Source organism: Rhodamnia argentea, chromosome 11 (genome assembly GCF_020921035.1).
Source record: "Rhodamnia argentea isolate NSW1041297 chromosome 11, ASM2092103v1, whole genome shotgun sequence".
NCBI classification, from domain to species: domain Eukaryota; kingdom Viridiplantae; phylum Streptophyta; class Magnoliopsida; order Myrtales; family Myrtaceae; genus Rhodamnia; species Rhodamnia argentea.
In genome coordinates this window covers 3295557-3316040 of record NC_063160.1, presented here as the reverse complement: position 1 = coordinate 3316040, position 20484 = coordinate 3295557, and the positions used below count along the sequence as shown (strand labels likewise).

General features: G+C 38.4%; 1 protein-coding gene across 1 annotated transcript; it reads left to right on the top strand.

Annotated features, from left to right (window-relative positions):
• Positions 1-973: 973 nt before the first annotated feature.
• LOC125312865 lies at positions 974-1601 on the top strand. Its single transcript, XM_048272573.1, has 2 exons — positions 974-1096; positions 1190-1601. Exons 1-2 carry the CDS (start codon positions 983-985, stop codon positions 1517-1519), a joined length of 444 nt encoding a protein of 147 aa, XP_048128530.1. The 5' UTR covers positions 974-982; the 3' UTR covers positions 1520-1601.
• The last annotated feature ends 18883 nt before the right edge of the window (positions 1602-20484 follow it).

The window sequence follows — 20484 nt, the reverse complement described above, 5'->3', positions numbered from 1 at the left end:
AAGTCGAGAGAAAAAGGATCACTTTGGTGCCTACGAAGAGAATTTCCTGCCAAAAAATACGTAGCTTTTTGAATTAAAAATAATTGCTGACCTGTCAAATATTGGAGACGCCCAATCCATGTGAACGTTAAGAAACGACGCCGTTTCATCTGACATAGCACCACGTCTAAAAACGGTATCGTTTCCTGCACGGATCAATAAAAAAAGAAAGAAAAAATGACATCAAAAGGCATGGCTTCTCCATTAACTGTTTTCTCCATCGCGAAACAGAATGGCATCGCTTCTCCATTAGCCGTCTTCTCCATCGTGAAACAAAAGGCACGCACACTTCGTCATCTCTACTGCCAGTACCATTCCCCTTCACAATTTCATCGCCAAACCAGCCATCACTGCCGTCGTACTCCATCGTCGATATGTAGCTTCCCCCATTGCTCACGAATTTCGTTGGAAATGGAAAATCAGGGCTCCGATTGGACCGACAAATGAGGGCTTTCTAAAGTGGAGCAAAATTAGGGTTCCATAGGGCTTTCTCTATCTCTGCAATAGATTGAGAGGAAACAATTGGGTGCTAGGGGAATTGTGCATAAAAGTAGGGCTCGGTGGGACCTTGATGTGAAAAAGAAAGGGTTTGGTGGTACCCCCAAGCTATTGCGCAGAAAAGATATGGCTCGGTGGGAACCTCAGCATAACTTTTGTGGCATTTGTGATCATTATTGGGGATTTTGTGCTCAGTAGGAACCTCCACGTGAAAAAAAAAAAAAAGTGGTTTTGTTTTGCTTTTGGTCACTATTTTGTATTAAAAAAAAAAAGGGCTCGGTAGGGACCTCAACAGTGCATTTGTGATAATTTATTAGTCTTTCGCTCGATGGGGACATCCATATTATGATTTTGCCTTTATTTGCTTTGTTGTCTACTGCTCAAAGAAATTGCTATGTGGTCCCAACACATAATAACTTTCTTCTTCGTTAGTTGCGGTGTTGACATGGGGGACAAGCAAAATCTTGTAGCCATTATATTACAGTATGGTGGGAAATTTGTTACTAGAATCGATGAGTTGGAATATGAAGGTGGGCTTGAAGGTACCATCTTTGTTGATGTAAGGAAGGCATCCTATATTCAATTTGTGAGGGAGATAGTGTATTCTTATAGATGTAAAGTAGATAAGTTGTATTACTGTGTTCCCGGGAAGGCCTTATGTGATGGATTGCGATTCTTCAAGGATGATAATGGTCTTAGGGATATTATTTACAATTATCTTCATGGCGAGGAAGCGACAATGTATGTTGAGCATGATGATAGTGATGAAGATGAAGATGATGAGGGCATTGAAACAGGAGAAGTAGGAAAAGAATATGCTTTACAAGAAGGGCAATTTGAGAGGCAAGAGCGGGCAGCAAGTAATGTTGACCAAGTTCAGCAAAAGGGAAGATGTCCCAAAGTATTCGATGAAGACATAGACAATGAAGGATTGATTGGTTTAGACTGGGAATTTGCAAAAGCTAGTGAATTAGAAGATTAAGCTTTGGTTGTTGCTAATGGTGAAGGGATGATAATGATGATGAAGAACTTGCACATTCAAGGCAAAAGCAAAGGGAATTTGTAAAAAACAAATTTGCAGTCTTTGGAGGGTCTCATCAATCCGAACCAAAAATTAGGGTTGCGGGAGGTGTAGTTACTGGTAATGAAACTGAATATGAAGAAAGTGGCAGTGACGAAAGTGCTAGTTCCAAGAGTGAACTTCAAGGTGATGAAGTACCTATGCGTAGAAGAAAGAAAAATAAATATCATTGCTATGATCCTACTGTTGCATGTCCAGTATTGTCCGCGGGAATGAGGTTTGATGATGCCAAACAGCTAAAAGAATCTATTGTCGAGAGCTCAATTTTTTAACAAATGTGTGTGAAATTTTGTAGAGACACTAAGGACTTTCTCAAAACTAAGTGTTCACAACGAAATTGTCCTTGAAAGATTTATGGCACGCTGAGTAAGAGGACCGGGTTATTCCATATTTGGTCATTGCAAAAAAAAAACATACTTGTCCCATTATTTTTTTACAATAAAAGGGTAACAAGTTCATGGTTGTTGAAGCATTTCTTCGACACTATTAAGGTAATGCCCGAGATCAAGAGTCCTCGGTTGAAATTGTTAGTGAGGGAACAGTTGGGGGTTAATGTATCGAGGAATCAATACAAAAGAACAAAGAAGAAAGTGATGAAGGCATTGATGGGTCAGTACAAGAAAGAGCATGCACAAGTTTGGGATTATGCTTACGAGTGTAGGCTTCAAAACTCACCCAGTAGAGTTTATGTAAAGATTGTCGAGAGGGCACTGCCCGACTCTAGGACCAAGTTTGATAGATTTTATGTTTGCTTTGACGCATGTAGATGAGGATTTCTAGCTGGTTGTAGAAGAATTATAAGATTGGATGGATGTTTTCTAAAGGGGTTATGTAAGGAGGAGTTGTTGGCTGCCATTGGGAGAGATGCCAATAACAAAATATATCCTATAGCTTGGGCTGTTATCAAGGTAGAGAATAAGGACACTTGGTCCTGGTTCCTAAAGAATATGATCACTAACATTGAGATAACTAATGGGGGAGGTTGGGCATTCATGAGTGACCAATAAAATGTAATGCCATTGTAAGTTTATAGCTTCAGCTGTTATTAAATTGTTTATTGCTTATTTCTAAAGGGGTTTTGCTGATAATCCTTTTTTTTAATTATTGCATGGACTTATTCCGACATTAGCTAAGTTGATGCCATATGCTGAACATAGCATGTGAACAAGGCACATCTATGCAAACTGGGCAAAGATCTATAAAGGAGACAAGCTACATAGGTAATTTTTGCATATAGCAAAGAGCACCAATATTTCTAAATTTAGAATAGCCAAGAAGGACTGTTAGAGCCGACAAAGGACGGTTTTGAGGCACTATTTCGAACTAACCCTAAGCATTCATGTAGGGCATTCTTCAACGAAGAATTCAAGTATGATATCGTCGACAACAACCTTAGCGAAGCATTTAATGGTAGAATACTTGAAGCCAGGTGCAAACCGATCATCAGCATGCTTGAAGACATACGAGTCATGGTTATGAGAAGACTGTAGATACAAAGAGATGATACTGTAAAGTGAACCAAAGAATATAGTCCTGGGATTGCAAAAAAAAATTGAATGACAACCTGGCTGCTACTAGGTTACGTCATCAAACATGGAATGAAGATGATGATTTTGAGATCATGAACAATGGCGATACGTATGTCATCCATTTAGAGAGGAGAAAGTGTTCATGCCAAGCTTGGCAATTATATGGAATTCCTTATGCACAAGCCATTTGTGCAATCCAATCGAAGCAACAGAACACAGAGGAATACCTACATGAGTATTACAAGAAAAGCACATATCTTGAGTCTTACAAATTCATGATGCAACCTCTCAAATCAAGCAAATTTTGGGAGCCAACAAATCAAGAAGCCCCTATGCCTTTGCAACGGAAGAAGCTGATAGGAAAGCTAAAAAGAAAATGAAGAATGGATGGGGGAGGTCTCAACTAAGAAGATGAGCATAACTGGTGCAAAGATGAAGTGCTCCTATTGCCATATGGAAGGACACAATAAGAAAGGTTGTCAATTAAAGAACCAACATCAACAACAAGCTCTTGATGGACCAAGTATAGGGATAGCTGCATCCGAAGGGCCTACTAATTAGCCAGCTATAGGGCTAACAGTTGGGCCTACTCATGGGTCAATACTTGTGCCTACTAATGGGCTAACCGATGGCTCGCGTAACCTTTGGTCTAATTGATGGGCCTACTGGAGGGGCATCTAGAGGGCCAATGACCGAGTCGACAATTGAATAGATAAGAAGGCAAAAATATCCAATAAGTTGTACAATTATTTGTGTTAGTTAATTTTATTTTATGGACTTCACTTTGTTGTAACTTTTTAATGTCTTCCTTAGGTGAGAAAAAGACAAACTACTCAGGTTGTTGAAGGTGAGGCACCACAACGGACAAGAGAGGCTTTTGGGAGAAAGATCGAGCAATGCTGTTATAGCATCTATGCAGACGAATGTACTAGAATAACTATTTTGAATATAAGTTTGTAGGACTCGTGTATTTCCATTATTGTACTTCATATCATTGACCATGTGATTTTTGTTATAGCCTGGGCTGAACACCGAGATTATTATTGTCAACACGGCCTAATTCAAGAGTCATGTGTTGTGCCAAGGAAGAGTTCTCTCAAGAAGATGAAGAAGAAGACATCACCGCAGCTGCAAAACAGCCACCAACTACTAGAGCTCGTGTAAAGAAGGTACATGGAACAACACCGGCAATTGAAGTACTGCGCACCAATTGATGAACCCGCACGTCATGATTATGATGAACCTACACGTCATAATGATGAAGAACCCGCAAGCCCAGTTGAAGAACCTACACGATGGTTAGAAAGAGTGCAAGGATCATGAATCAAGTGAAAAAGCTATCGAAAGGAAAAAAAATCTGGGGGAGGGGGGGAAGGGGGATGGTGGCTATTGACTGAGTTGTTGATGTTGTTATGCTATGTTTTTTTTTTCTTGTTGCTTTTCGACATGTTTAGTGGGAGGTGAACCTTAAATGCTTGTGAAAATAATGTGAGAATCAATTTGCATAACTGATGGATGTTTTTTGTTAGTGAATTATCGGTTCAATGTCAATGGCAATGAAGTTTTTATCAGTAGCTTATGTTTTTTTTTTTTTTTTTGTGATGTTGTTGGGCGATATGAGGTTGCTGGTGCTATGTCGCTAGTGTGATGTTGTTGGAATTTTTGTCCGTGTAGGTTGGGTTACACTTGCTCTAACCAGCTCTTGGTGCATCTGCGACTTCGAACTGCGCACCAATAGTTATTGATACATTCTGCTATAGTTGCATGTTGCAGAAAGAACACTTGCAACTATACCAAGCTACAGCTACACCTGTTGTTCTTGATGCCGCAACACTAGCTTGCTGTACCAAACAAATGTTGATACAACAGCAGCAACAACAAGCTACAACTACACCTACTTCTGGTGGACCAGCCACAACTATCGCACCAATAGCTAGGGAGCTCCAAATTGCTGATGATGTAGCGGGATTGTCCGGCGCTGAAGTGGTCATTTTGTAACCAAGATTAGCACCGAAATGGCCATTTTTCACTAAAACTTGGCACTAAATTGATCATTTTAATAAAAACTTGGCACTTAAGTGATCACTTCATTAAAAAAAATTGGCATAGAAGTATTAATTTTTTAACCACGACCGGCATTGAAGTGATCACCTTGAAGCGAACCACTACACTTTCATTTAACCAGCGTTTACAGCAAAAATTGCAGCAAATCACCAACAACAACTAACATCTCATTAAAAAAATAAAGTAAAGGAAGTTAACAATGCACAACAATTAATCCCAACAAAACATGTAAATGTGCACACCCAAAGAATTCCAACCTCGACTTCAACCAAAAGTAGATAGCAAAAACATCAAACCAATAACACAACTACAAATTACCCTTCACAGCCACACATTTCATTCATCTTCAACTATGGTAAACCGAGAAACCTATTCTCATTGGTCCTTTTACATTTGCCCATGAAATAGGCTACATAACAAAACAATAACACAATTAATGCTCGAGACCAAATTCTATCAATTCTCATGCTTAAAATTTCCTTCTTCAATTGGTTGGCCAAAGTTGCTAAAGCCTTATTTTTAGCTTGCATCGACCGAACATTGACGTCCTCCAACTCGTCCAGTAATGTCAATAAAGGTTGATGTCATCCTTCAAGAAGCTCCAATATCACCTCGTTCGCTCATTCGAAGAATTTCGCATTAACCCATTTGAAATATTTGCACTTCAAGCCTTTTCTATACTTGGCGCATCCATTGAATCGTCTCCCCTGATTCAACAGAGTCCAAGATGTTCTTATTGGACTCGATAGCCCACAATAACAATAACACTCACCTTCTTCGCTTTGATAAGAATTGGGGTTAGGTTTTGAGGCGCTATGAAGCCACTAGTGCTTCTCGTGAAGCCCCCCATTTTCAAGTTTAACCTATCATTTTTTTTTTTTTTTGGCAAACCGAAATTGTGGTTAGGCTTTGAAATTGGGAATTTCTTGAATTGGCTAATTTAGGATTTGTGGCACTGCTAATGCCGCTTGTGAAGCCCTCCATTTGCAAGTATGAGGCGTGATTTCTTCGACTAAACCGAAATTGGGGGCTAGGGTTCGAAATTGGGAATTTGTTCTTCAATCGGCTAATTTAGGGTTCTTATTTGAATAACCATCTCCAAAACAATGTCGTCATGGTTACGATTGCTGACCGAACTCTCCAGCGGCCACATCGACTTCTTTTATGCATAAAATAAGGCCAAGTCGGCTTTCCGAAGGACCAAATCAGACTTAGCACACAACCGATCTTTTTTCAAACAACATGGCACTAAAGTAATCCGTTTGAAACTTTTGATACCAAAGTGATCTCTGTATACAAATTTTGGTACTAAAAGTGTCCTTTTGCCCCTCCGATACAACAGAAAAAACACACAGAGGAAACATAATAAAAATAGATTTTCATAAAGAAAGGTTGGTCATAAATTAGGAATAAGACAACAAAAAATCTCATCAACAAAAATATATTAATCTAATGTTAGAAGGATATCTTGTCAATGGAAAATGATTGCACGATGGTCACACTATGCATGACAATGTAACCGTGTTATGTTTATCACAAAAAATTTCACAACTTTTTTTTTAATGCTATGTGCCAACCACATATTCTTTTGTGGCTGGCATTGGACCATCCACTATCATTTGACGGTGGATGGTCAGCCTAGCAAGGCTCCAATTACCTCGAAAGGGTGATTTTTAAGGCAAAAAAAATTATGGAAATAGCGCAGCTCTTCCTAAAACATCTATTAAATATAGCTAACCAATTGAATATCGTGAAGTATTTACAAGTTGTATTTACTCGTCAATCGTTTCCAAACATATAGCAATCTATTGCCTCAAATTATGTTGGCACATAGCCGATATATCAGAAAATTTCAAGTAACATCCTAGGAGCTCCATGGAAAACTTTTACTACAATGGGAAATCAAAAAGGCCTACTGACAAATTTAAGATGCTTACAACAAGACTCTATATATGAATCATACAGATCACACCAAATAGTTAACACCTTTAGTCAATAATCAAGAGCAATATATGAGCTTGTATTAGCCAATTAAAAGGCAACTTCCATTTAATCTATCATCTCTTGATCAAACTCAGATATGACCATAATATGGAAGCCATAGCATGCAAAAGTTGTATTCATTTACTCAAGGTAAACATGTTAATTTCATAGTTAACTGCAATCAAGAATTTAAGTTCCAAGAACGACTTTGGTAGCAATGGTTGTTCGGAACTCTTAACCACCGGTCTAGGGGTGTGCATGGTCCCGACGGGTCGGATCCCGGTATGGAACCGGGGACCGGACCAGTAGTCCCGGTCCCAAATTTTTGGGACCAAGGACCGGACCGGGACCGGCGGTCCGATCCGGTCCCATTCCTAGCTCGATGGGACCACTAAAACTAACTGCTTATAGAAATCTAACCCTTGAAATACAATATGCTTCAATTACATATTAATTTACAATCTATACCCCTGGTTGAATAAAAAAAAACACACTAGTCCAGTATGCTCACCTTCATAAATGAAGGCATGTCTTGACAAAATGATACGCTTAGCAATAAAATTGATCTAACCGCTGACGCAATAGAGATATATAAAGGACATAATCAAAAAAACCTGGCTAGCGAAGACATACTAATAGTGATGTTGTTCACTAAATGGATTCCACATCCAAGCAAAGTGCAGAAACAAAATACGGGATTACTCATTAAAATGAACAACCGAAACGCATGAACAATAAGAAATTGCTACCACTATATTAAATGAACCGATTGAATCATTTCTTTTTGGAAAGAACACGCTAGTGTACATTCATTGCACAATGCACTGGAAAAGACCATAATAAATAGGATAGATCGCATTCATAACATTGAGGGGCTATCCGAGTTTCAAAAAGAAATTGATATAAACCATTCTTGTAAAGTGGTTTTGCTTGTATTCAACTCGAACATGCTTTCATGATTCCAACTGAATCGCCACTCAATTCTTTCACGATTCCTATCATTGTTGACAAGCAAAGGACATGCCATATATGCATAATGTTCTAGAGATACCTTGTCAAGAATGTCTAGCCTAACAATGGAAATGACTCGAGAAATGAACATTGAAAATAAATAAAAGCTTCATTTTTTTAATTGTATATATCTATATATATAAATAATTACATATATTATGGGTGATCCGATTCGGTCGATCCGGACCGGTCCCATTCACCTAGAACCGAGGACCGAACCGTCCCCCTCAAGGATCGAACCAACCTATCCAATGCGGTTCGGGCCGGTTCGGTCCAGTTTGCTCACCCCTATAAATAATTATATATATTATGGATGGTCCGGTCCGGTCCGGTCCGACCGGTCCCATCCACCTGGGACCGAGGACTGGACCACCCGGTCACCGATCCCATTTATTGGGACAAGGGACCGAATCGCCCCCCTCAAGGATCGGGCCAACCTACCTAGTGCGGTCCAAGCCATTTCGGTCCGGTTTGCTCACCCCTACACTAGCCAACGGGAGGATCGCCAGCACCAAATATCCTGAAAATCACTAATAAAACAGTCAATAATAGTTGCATACCGAAAAAGGAGCAACCACGGAACATGCTATCGACAAAAGATATCGCATTCATAACCAAACAAACGTATATAGATTTGATTCATCTATAAATGGCATGATGGAGCAGGGGCATTTGCCACTGATTTTTTTCTTCCTTTGCCAGCTTGTAAGTTGGGTTTGGGCCAAATTATAAGTTTACCCAATAAACAGCCCAAAAAAGGCCTACAAATGCCATCAAGGACCAACCATGTGGTCTAGTAAGACAGTTACTGCACTCAATCCACTCGAGGTATTTCATGGGCTGATCCTTACTTTTGTTCCTTGTCCACTAACATAGTCACTAGCGAGGGTCGCCCTCGCCAGGGCTGGCAAGGGCAATCCTCATCCTCGCCGATTTGGCGAAGGGCTTTCCTCGCCTGAGGCCGGCAACCTCCGGTAGCCATCGACGAGGCCCGGTGGTGGCCGGCGGAGGGAAAAAAGGGAAAAAGAAAACAGCAAAGGAAAAAAAGGTAAAGAAGGAAAAAGTTAAAATTAATAAATAAGATTGAAAAAAATAGCAAATATTTTTAAAAACTATTTACGTTAATGCCGACCGTGCCACATAGGATGGCCTGCATCCACATCAGCTATATTCAATTGGCAAAACATGAAAACGCTTACGACTTAATTAGAAAAATTAAAAAGTTTATGACTGAATTGACAAACGTGTAATACGTTTAGAATTCTTTGGACATTTTTCCCCCCATAAACACTTAGCCTTTTTATGCAGGTTGTATTTCATTATTCTGCCTTTGGGCCATCCAAGAAGCCAGTCAAGCGCGTCAACTTGTTTGAGCCCACTAGCATCAATGATTTCTCTCTGCTTTTGTTGGACTTGGTCTTTAAAGGCCCGACTGTCTTTGATGTAGATCCATCCCAAATCCAGACAACTCTTGGGCCGTCTTACTTTGAGACCATTCTATGGCGACCTGACCCGACCCAACTCACATAGATTGAGCTTCCAAAAGGAGCACTTTAGATGATGTCTCTACGAGGTGAGTCGCCACCACATTTTGCCCGCCCATAGAGTATTTAGAGCGCCTCACTAATACCCACGGCGCGTAGAAGTATCTCGTTCCAACCATCTCGTGGTGATTCCAAAGCACATAGATAGGAACTCTTAGGATCGGCCGAACAAGAGCAAAATGAACAAATTTGGCGGTTGACATCCGATTTTGAGCAACAAAATATGAATACACTTGCCACACCCTTACCACACCCTATAGTCCCACGCAAACTTGGAGAGGGAATGTTGAATGGTGATAACTGCAATCCAACTCAAAGGCTACTTTTAGTAGGCGGGATACAATTTGTCATATCTTTTGCTTGATGTATGCTAAAGACAAGATAAAGTTTGAGACAATATAGCCCAAATGAAATTATTCTATAGGGCTGTGTTTGGTCGTTCAGATTATCATATCTATGTTTGGTGGTTACCAGGATAAGATAAAAGGGATATAGAGGGGATATAGGGGGGATAAAATTATTCTAGGGGAGGAGGTGGGATAGAGCCGGATAAGATTCCTCTTATCCATTGCTCAAGCCACCCCCTATCCGCCATGCCCCATCTGCTTCTCCGCCACACCCAGCCGCCTCTTCGGGTACGGTGAGCAACTTCTCCAGTGGCAACTGCCTCTCCGGTTGTGGCAGCTAGCTTATCCGTCGACAAGCGGCCAGAGCAATTTTATTATAAAAAAATATTCAGGATAAATGTGTCATCGTAGGCATAATTTTGAGATTTTTGGTGATTTTTTTCCCTATTTCAAAGGGGATCACTAATGAGAAAAAAGCTAGTAAGCACTACACTAAAAAAAAAATATTCCTGTTTTTCCTCTTTGTTGTTTTCTGAAGCATAAGACTTCAAAAGAAAGGCCGAGTCATATTCATTCATATGCCCACTGTTCTCCCAAATGGATAGATCATTTTGACTTCAGGAGAGAATTCATGGCGTAAAAGCCGATGTTGACTTCATTGCAATTATATTGAACCGCCCATATACATGGAAATTGCAAGGATAAACTGTTGTATTTCTGCCTTGAGAATGTGAATGTGAATGTGTTGCGGTGGACGAGCTCGAGCTAGGGACCTGCCTTTCGTTTGATCCACATTGAATGCAAGCTAATACAGGGATCAAGCTCTCTCTCCAACAAGATCGAGGAGCATTCCCTTCGCTAGTGTCTTTGCAAACCATGACGATGGAATATTCGAGTGGCCATTGGAGTGGTTTTCTGCCTCGGACGCTGTCCCCTCGAGCTCCGACCCGACGGCCCCGGTGAGTGTCGGAGATCCGCCACGTCGGCTCCGGAAAAGAGCCTCTGGTACAAATCAAAAATCATGCTATTGATATCAAGTTTCTATCAAATAATGGATATGATAGGATATAAAAATATCCAACTTTAAATCCGTAATTCACCAAACAGGAGATAGGATATGATCAAATCCTTACATTTTTTATCCAAGCTCATATAGTCCTATCATAACTATAAATCCGAACAACCAAATGCAGCCCGAGAGATGTGGGATAAAGGTGGATAGGACATCTAATATCCATAATATAAATAAAAATTATTAGAATATAAATAATTTTGAATTCTAATATAAAAATACAAAATTAACAAATAAATTACTTTTTTCCTATTTTTATATACATTACTCAGTTTTCTTTCTATCATATGGTATATACTAAACATATAGATATATTTATTTCATATTTGTATCTATTGCATGTCTTAGGTATTTTGGGTATATTAGTATTGTTTACTATTTAATAAACTTTTATTAGAGAATGATGGAAGGGAAAATATGATATAATAAATAAAAGAATTAAAAAAAAAGAGAGGAAAAATAATAAACAAATAAACAAATAAAAATAAATTAGGCAAGAATGTCATGAAAGATTCTTACCATCTTCGTTTGTGCAATTTTTAAGTTCATTTACATTGATATTCCATCTATAACAAATAATGGACATGATACGTTGTGAAAATATCTAGCTTTTTACTACGATTCACCAAATAGTAAATAGAATTTGATATCATATCATATCTATTAAAAATTCGGTCGATCAAACATAGCCTATATGGTTACCAACTTGGGTACTCCTTTTGGGTACTTGGTGCCCAAGGACTGGGTGTGATCATCAAAGACGAATATTGTATCTCATTTCGAGGGCAAGCAAGTGCTTTCTCTTAAGAAGACAGAGCACAAGCAGCAAAACATGCTAAGACTAAGACAAGCTAACCCAAAGATCTACCAATGGGGCTACCGAGTTCAGTCTACAAAATTTATAGCCGGACAATTAAAGAATAGCGTTTCATTTTGCAAAGCAATAAACAAAAAAGGCTATTAAATTAACCGAACAAGCAGATACAAAGGAAATTCAAGTACAAATTCAAGTCACATCGATGAAAAAGAAATTGCACGTTTCGAATATATCAAAGAAGGTAGGGTTCCTCTACAAACCATTCGAGCTAAAATTCATTGTTGTTCCTATGGAGTCCGAACAGTCTTGGAGTATTAGGCATCAAAATTTGGATATTTTGGGAAAAAGAATACTTTCCTTGTATTTACTATTTACACTATATCCATTAAAAAAAATGAAAAAAAAAACTTTTTCTTTTCATGCTTTTTCTCTTAAATAAAAAAATGCACAATTACACAGGGTTAAATAAAATTTTGATTGATGATTTCGTATAATTGCTATGCTTTGACCTACTGGCTATTGGAAAGTCTTTGTTTACCGCGAAGTGGATAAAGTTGGTAGGACAAGAAAAGAAAGGCCAACAACGGTTGCAAATTTTCTATCAAAACCCCTTTTTTTATGCTATTAATAAAGCCCGCAAATGTTGTTTCTACCACCTTATTGGACTTCAGGGACTTTATGGCAAAGTACTCAAAGGGACAAGGCGTCTCGCAGTCCTTCATGACGCCAGAGTTTGATCAACTTTGGATAACTTAATAGTTGGAAATTCGCTCCACGAATCGGCCTAGTTTGCTCCTCATGGAGTTCCCACATCCAACCAAGTCTTTGACCAGGGAACGGGAGAATTCCCACTACCGTTGGCAGGCTCGCCGGGCTGTTAGCACGATGGGAACAGGCTTCCCACAAAGCCAACCTAGGTCGGGGTCAGCATAAATTGAAGGGGACGGCGAGCTAGGAGCACGAGTAGGTAAGCAGGGGGATGGGGGCTGTTCAATCAATCTTCGGCCGCTTAGTGCCGCTATTGGTGCAAGTTGTAAGGAGTCTTGATCTCGAGTCGAACTCCTAGAAGATTACTACCTGAATACTTCTTTCGGAGGCTTAGCCCACCTAAATTGGATCCGATATTTATAGGAGGTATTATAGCAAGACGCTTATAGATACATGGTTGAGGAAAGGTCCCAAGATAATTTGTATTACGCGAGGGAGGTCGCCGGGGAAAGGCCCAAGAAAGCTAAGACAAATTTCGACTCCTTGAAGGCTTCTAAAGATGGAAAAGGTGGTGATCATGGATGGAATGGCACATTGCTGGGAGATCATGGTGGACCAATATGAGCAAACAGTAATAGCAAGGATACTGGTGCTTTGAGCGTAGTGTTTCCAACACTCTAAGCCCCAGCTGATTTGGGAGAGGGGTGGTTGAGTGATGATACATAATGGCGCACAACTCTCAAATTGTTAAATATATCTCGAATTTAAATTCATGAACAAAATCCGATAATGAATTTGCAAGGAAACCTGGTTTATTGAAGGAAAGTCCGAAATCGAGAAAAGCAGAGTATAATGAAGATCAACTTCCGGATTGAAATTAGTGAGAAAATTAAAAGGGGAAACTAAGGGCCTGCATGGCACCCATTCTTATCCAAAAAAGTGATTCTGATTAAAATGACTTTTTCTGATTTTTTTCCCTGGATGAGTTTTAGAGAATTAGAACATGTTTTGTAACTACATAAAATTTTTGTTCCTGGAATAGAAATGCATTTAGTAACTACACATAATTTCTGTTCCCGAGAACAATTGTTCTATCCAATTTTTGTCATTTAAGTCAAATAATTACGTAGTTGTTTTATAAAATTTTATCCTACATTTCAAATTAATCGAAAATTAATTTATATTGATTCTCTTATGTAATATATTACATATTGAAAATATCAAGAATCATCACGAGTCTTTTTTGCCATTTATTGTGAGGTTTCATTCAACTCTTTTGAGTGAGCGGACAACCAACACAAGCGACGCCCTCGTTTACGGAAGGAAAATGCACTACACTACCCTGCATTGGTGTGTGTTTTTGGTTCTAAAAAATCAAATTTTATTCTTAATTCATCCAAATCTTAAGAACGAGAGTTTGCTAAGTGTTCACGCTGGTTATTTTTTACTCTCTAAAACTAGACTAAGTTTAAAGTACATAAACCTAGGCAAATCACAACCAATGAAACTAAGTACACAGTCAAGGAATTATGACATTGATGAATCACATCATAAAACCCTAACGAAGCCCTAAGGGCTTAGAAAAATGTGATTCAGGTTTAATTTCAAAGGTGCTTATGATTCTTCTAAAAAAGAATAAAATCTATGAAATCTAGGGAATCTAAGACCAAATTTATGAAAATGAGGTCCAACTAGCCTAATCTAAGCTTCTTCAATTTTTAGGGATTTTCTAAATTGTTTATTTTATTATTGTTATTATCTTACATTTTTTTTTTTAAATGAGACCTCGTTGTTCTGTTTTATGTTAAGGGAAAAGTAATAGATGCGGGACTTCATTTTGTTTTGCGTTTCTCAAAAGTGATTCTTTTTTCGGAACCAACTTTTTTTTTGTTTTTATTTTTGCTATAAAACTATTTCTGAAAACAGAATCAGAATCATTTACGTTACCAAACCAGATTTTTTTTTTTTTTTTTTTCGAGGAACAGAATTAGAGAATCAGAATAGTTGTCATGCGGGTTCTAAAAGTTTTTTGATATGTTTTTGGGTTGATATTTCCTCTTTAAAATCGGAATGTGCGTTGATATTTCCTTTTTGGAGGCAGACTTCGAATTGCACCTTGACTTAGTTAACATGTGTCGGACAAAGAAAAAAGAAGTTAAAAAAAAAAAAGTAACTATTTTTCACGAAGTACCTTAACGATGATATCCCACACTCCTCCCCATTGGTTGAATTTGTCTTTCTCGTTTTTACTGAATTTTGCTCTCGCTAATTGTTCTCAATATAGCCATTTTCCACTCCTCTCGTACCTTTAACAAGTTTTTGTCGATCAAACTAAAAACTACAACGCTTTGGACTTTTTTTTACGTCAACATATGCTCCCTTTTGAAAGAATCGAAGGTAATTAAGAGTTATCATGTGCCCTCTTGTAATCACCAAATTTAATTTTTCCCTGCCAAATTGCCTCCTGAAGTGTTTTCCAAAAGACAATACAATTAAATGTGTTATGGCTTCATAAATAGTGCCACTTGTAATATTTTTATTTATTAAATCTTCTTCACATAGAATTATTTTTTTTCATTTAATTTAATTAGGCCATCTTCTAGAAGTAAGTCGAAGATTTCGTTCAAGTTATTAACATGAAACGAGTAAACTTTGAGTATCTTTAACTCTAACCATTGTTGTTCCTTCTATCTTGGCAAGCTCTAGATTGGACAAACAAGACTTGTCGAGCACCATTTATGCTATAGCTACTTCAATATTTTCATCTTAGCCGGACTTTATTAATATAAAGTGAATCGGTTGATCAGTTTATTGCATCCATTGAAAGCCAAATTTGTAAATTCTTCTCTAAGAGTGACATTAGGCATCTATTTCTAGCTTTCTAGAATCAAGCAATAAACTGAACGACTGAGTCACTTTATATTAATAAAGACCGGCTAAATCAACAATTGAGAACTCGGGTACCATTTTCTACATTGAGAGTGAAACTATCTTTTCGTTGAGCGGTTAGTTAATGTATCAAGTGAAAGGAGTTATTGATAAAGACAAAAGCAATAACCTAAGTATTCAAATCTCATTTGTCCCTACTTCACCACATTGGGCCACAAATCGACCAATGTGTTCAATAGTCAATTATTCATCTTCACTAGTGAAAATGGCAAATCTTGAAACTTTAAAACCTCTAGGAAAAGGTTGATTATCGACCCAAGATAAGGTTTCTTGTAAACGGACCTAACAACACTCTTGACTATTCCTAAGTGTTGTCGAACAACTTTTGCAAACGGTTAAGGGTTCATTTGTGGATTATTTTGTCCATCTTGTGACATCTTATGGAATGCTGGTCTTGCCGGATTAACTATGTTCTTCTACATGTTAGGCTTGTAAGAGATATTATTCACATTCGGTGGCACAATTACATCGATTGCCTTATATTTTCAATATTAAGCATATCGACCAAGTTGATTTACCAAATTGTTGGTCTTGGTTTAACTATTGACCGGCATTAATCTGATTTTTTTCCACAATTTTGGCCTTGATTAGAAGATTCATGCCTTTATGTTATTTATATAAACGGGTTGACTGCTTTGACCAAAAATTATTAGCATCAATAAATGGAGAGGGACCAAGAACGCACTCTGTTACTAATGGATTTGCTTGTAGTGGTTAGTTGAACGATCGTAAGCCTCGACAAAACATTATCTGCAATATTGATGACGATCGGCTTGATCACATTTAACATGTGATTGACAATATAGTTGGCCATATCATTGCGTTACTCATTGAATATTCTTATTTAGGTTGACACCATGTTGGGATGTGGTGCAACCTCCCTCAACTGCTTATTGGTCGGAAGATCAACTTCCTCATGTCAACTATCTTCTACTACTATCCCAACGGCTAGAGTTTCAAAATGAGTGGCAATTTCATTATTGGTCTGTCGTAATGGGTCGTTGCTGCCAACAATATTATCTGATTCTTGTTTATTTCTGGTTCTTGCCATTGTAATCTCCTTGAATCAATTAAATTGTCCCATCAGGCATGCCAACAAGATGCTTCACAAGAAGATGATGAAATGCCTTTTAGAATGTATATAGATCTCTATGAATTGATAAAAGTTGTGAAGGGTCCTTTGTTGATTTTTCATTGAAAAATAAACAACTTTTAGAATGTATATAGATCTCTATGAATTGACAAAAGTTATGAAGGTCCTTTGTTGATTTTAGAATGTACTAACACTAGAAACAATCATTGTCAGCGATGTGATTGGAGGAAAGATAAATTGTAGGAAAATAAAGATAAGAAAAAATTTCAAATAAAGGCCCCAAGTGACATCATTATTTCAAATAAGGGCTTGAAGTGATTTTGGTTTCAAATAATGGCCCAAAATACTCTCTTTATCTCAAATAAGGGTCAAAAGTGGCCATGCCTATTTCAGATAAGGGCTTGAACTTGGCAATCGGCCAACCGGCCAAATATTCCGACCCATCAAGGGTATTTTTGTCAAAATATAATTTTAACTTACTTTTTGGTTAAATTAAATTAAAAATTAAAAAATCAAAACTAAGGAAAAAAAAGAAATAGGCAAGAGATGGGAACCCCGTCGACCAAAGGCGGGGGCCGAGGCTGGGAGAGGGCCGCAACCCTCGCCCAAGTCCGTGAGACGACTACGACCCTTGGCCGGACCATGGCAAGGGTCGTTAACCCTTCAGGCGAGGGCAACGATCCTCGCCCGGGTCCAGTCGAGGCTCGCAACCCGCCCCCGGACCTAGGCAAGGACCGGCAACCCTCACCAAAATACGGGAGAGGTCGTTGCCCTCTCTCGACTCGGGCCCTCGCCTCTAGTCTGCGGGGTCGTCGGCAACCTTGATGGCCATCGCCTTCACCCCACCGGGCATGGGGCAGCAACCACAAGCGGGAGGCTTTTCACTTTTATTTTTTAAAATTTTTGAAAACCTAAAAAAAAGGAAAAAAAATGAATTGAAAATAAAAAGTAATAAAACAATACTAAATGATCAAAATGCCCCTATTAACTAGCGAATCATGCACTTATTTGAAACAATATTAATTTTATGCCCCTATTTGAGATAACAAGAGCAGTTCATGGCCTTATTTGAATTTTTCCCTAAAGATAAAGATAAAGATAAATTTACAGAAAAATGTCGAGTTCCGTAATTTACTGGGACAAAGAGCACAACATGGGTTAAATTATGGGGATCTTTTCTATGTACATATCGGAAAAGAATTGGCGCGAACTTACACATATCATCGGCTATGTGATTCTTTCCACTTAAAAGTGCGTCAAATGGAGGATTAGAATTATGTTGGAGAATGAAGTGCACCACTTAAGGTCTAGCCAGCGACGAACGGACATCATATTCATACCATTGTTGAAGTTAAGTGCCTAATTTGTACCAAATTCGAACCGACCGGAAAATTCGAGTGCACCATTTGCAACAATGTCACTCATTCTCTGCTTCCAAAGAAGTCCGGCCCTTATCTTTGCTCATGATAAGGGCCACTCGTGAATTTTTCACGAAAAATTAGCTATTACAAAAGTGTACGACGTTTCTATATATTCAATTCGATCATCTCATGCTAAATGTTATGGATTTATACTTTTTTATAATTTTGTTTTGAAAGTAAATAGCAACTAGAAATGCTTTTTTCTTCACCAGAAAATAGGAATTTTTTTATTTATTAGTCACCAGGTAAAAAAAGGAATTCTAATCCGCATGAGAGATTGAATTACCCTTTGGCCGCCACGTGAGATTTTATTCGACCACCGTCGACTATTCTAGAACACTTCCTCTCGCGCTCGGTTTGTTCTTTTTGTTTATTACTAAGCGTAGACATATTTAATTAGGGATGCAAATGGGGTTTGAAAAATTCGAACTCATGACCTCGGGCTCTGACACCGTGTTGGATTTTATAAGACTACCGTCAACTATTTTAAAATTTTAAGCTGTTGGACGAAAATATAATTTAATATTTAATTATTTTATCAAGCCAACTCTAGAATCCCCTTTCACATAAAAAGGACGGAAAAAAATAAGAAGAAGAATAAAATCCGGAATACCCTTTTGTCTTCGCCTAGGAAAAAGGGCGCTCCAACGTGGGGTCGCGCCGCAATAATACGAGGAGATGCGACTTTATGGCACATGTCGCCTCGTCGATGGGTCGCATGATTGCGCCGTCTTTACCATGGTCCGAAAACTAACTCAACCATGGTCAGATTTCGGCTTCCCTCCCATCACATTGCTTTCCACGTCAGCAATTCTCATCTCCTCCCGCAACTCCCGCTGCCTCGTCCGATCTAATCAATCAATTAGCATTTAACTTATTAAAATCCAATAGTAATTTCACTAAACAATCCAAGAGCAAGACGATTTAGAAAATACGGACTCTTTCGGAAGTCTCCATGTTGTGCCGGACGCACATTCAACACTCTTCGACAAGTGATCGGCACTCTGGATACGGTAGCGACACGCGATTCCATCATCCCGACACGTCATTTCGACTCATAGAGAATTTAAACAATAAAAATATATGTACTTAAATTAATATGTATCTCAAAATTAGTATACTCAACCAACCCCAAATTAAAAAAAAACAGCCCAAACAAACCTAAGAAAAATAAGAAAAAACCCATCGCCGATATTTTTATACATTTAATATACAACATGTCGAAATTCTTTTTTTTTTCAAAAATGACGTATTGGCGTGCCATATCATGTGCTGCGTATCGATGCTACTTAGAAGACGATTGTAGTTGTTAGTTATCGTGAACTGCTCCTTGGATTTGTCAATCATGATAATCGATAAGACTCATATATGAAAAGTTACTTTTAGTTTTTAATTCATATATGATGAGCTGAATTATTTTATATGTTAGCTATATTCAATAAATAAGTAATAAATGAGTTAAACATGTATGGGTGTTAAGTGAGTCATAAATTAGTTTTACGAATTACTTGGATTCAACCTAATTCTATGACTTTCTTTTTATTTTTTTTATGCCCGTTCGATCTTACGCTCAATTACTCGGCACTTTAACCTCAATTTGAGCATGAGTTTTCTTAAATTTGCCTAAATATAAAAGCATTTTAGCAGTATAAATTTGATGCGCGTCGAAATTGAGTATGAGTTATTAAATTTGCAGATTGCATGAAAAATTCATCAAAACGAACTAAGAACGCCTGCAGCCCGCAAATTTCGAGTGGAATTGAAGATTTGAATGTTAGCTTCGTCGATGGGAGAAAGACAAGATCGAACCCCGCCTCGCTGACTTAAAGCAGCTTTTCCCAGTAGGTCCCACCTCTTGGCGTTATTCTTTCCACGTCAGCATCCGAATCAACGAGGACGCCTTTCCCCCCATTGCATAAATAACCAAAAAAAAAAAAACCCAGAGAAAGAGAGATCGAGCTTGGCGGGGCCCGCGGGAGCACCCGTTTCAGCTAATGATGAGATGACACGTGTACAACCGGCCGCTCCTCACCAGTAGCAGCCTCATTTATGGGTGAAGTTGTAAATATCACAAAAATTTCCTATAAACTCAACTATTTTTTTTTTTTCTGTTGGTAATCCAGACGCACGGGCACGGAGACCAACTATCTAAAAATGAAATATTCTGCAAGTTTCGTGAACTAAATGTGATAATCAATAAGCCCAAAGTCGAGCCGTTAGTTCCGATCTATTTCTGCCTAGGCTCATCCACAGAAATAACTTTACGTATAGAAGTTTCAAATCGGATTGAGTTTTGTAATGAATGACCTTGCCTAAATCTCGCCCAAA

Bases quoted from the DNA above. Each gene is read 5' to 3' on its own strand.
- LOC125312865 (XM_048272573.1), top strand. From the start codon at position 983: ATGGGGGACAAGCAAAATCTTGTAGCCATTATATTACAGTATGGTGGG. The intron at 1,097-1,189 runs GTAAGGAAGGCA...GTTCCCGGGAAG, and splicing joins AAGGTACCATCTTTGTTGAT to GCCTTATGTGATGGATTGCG.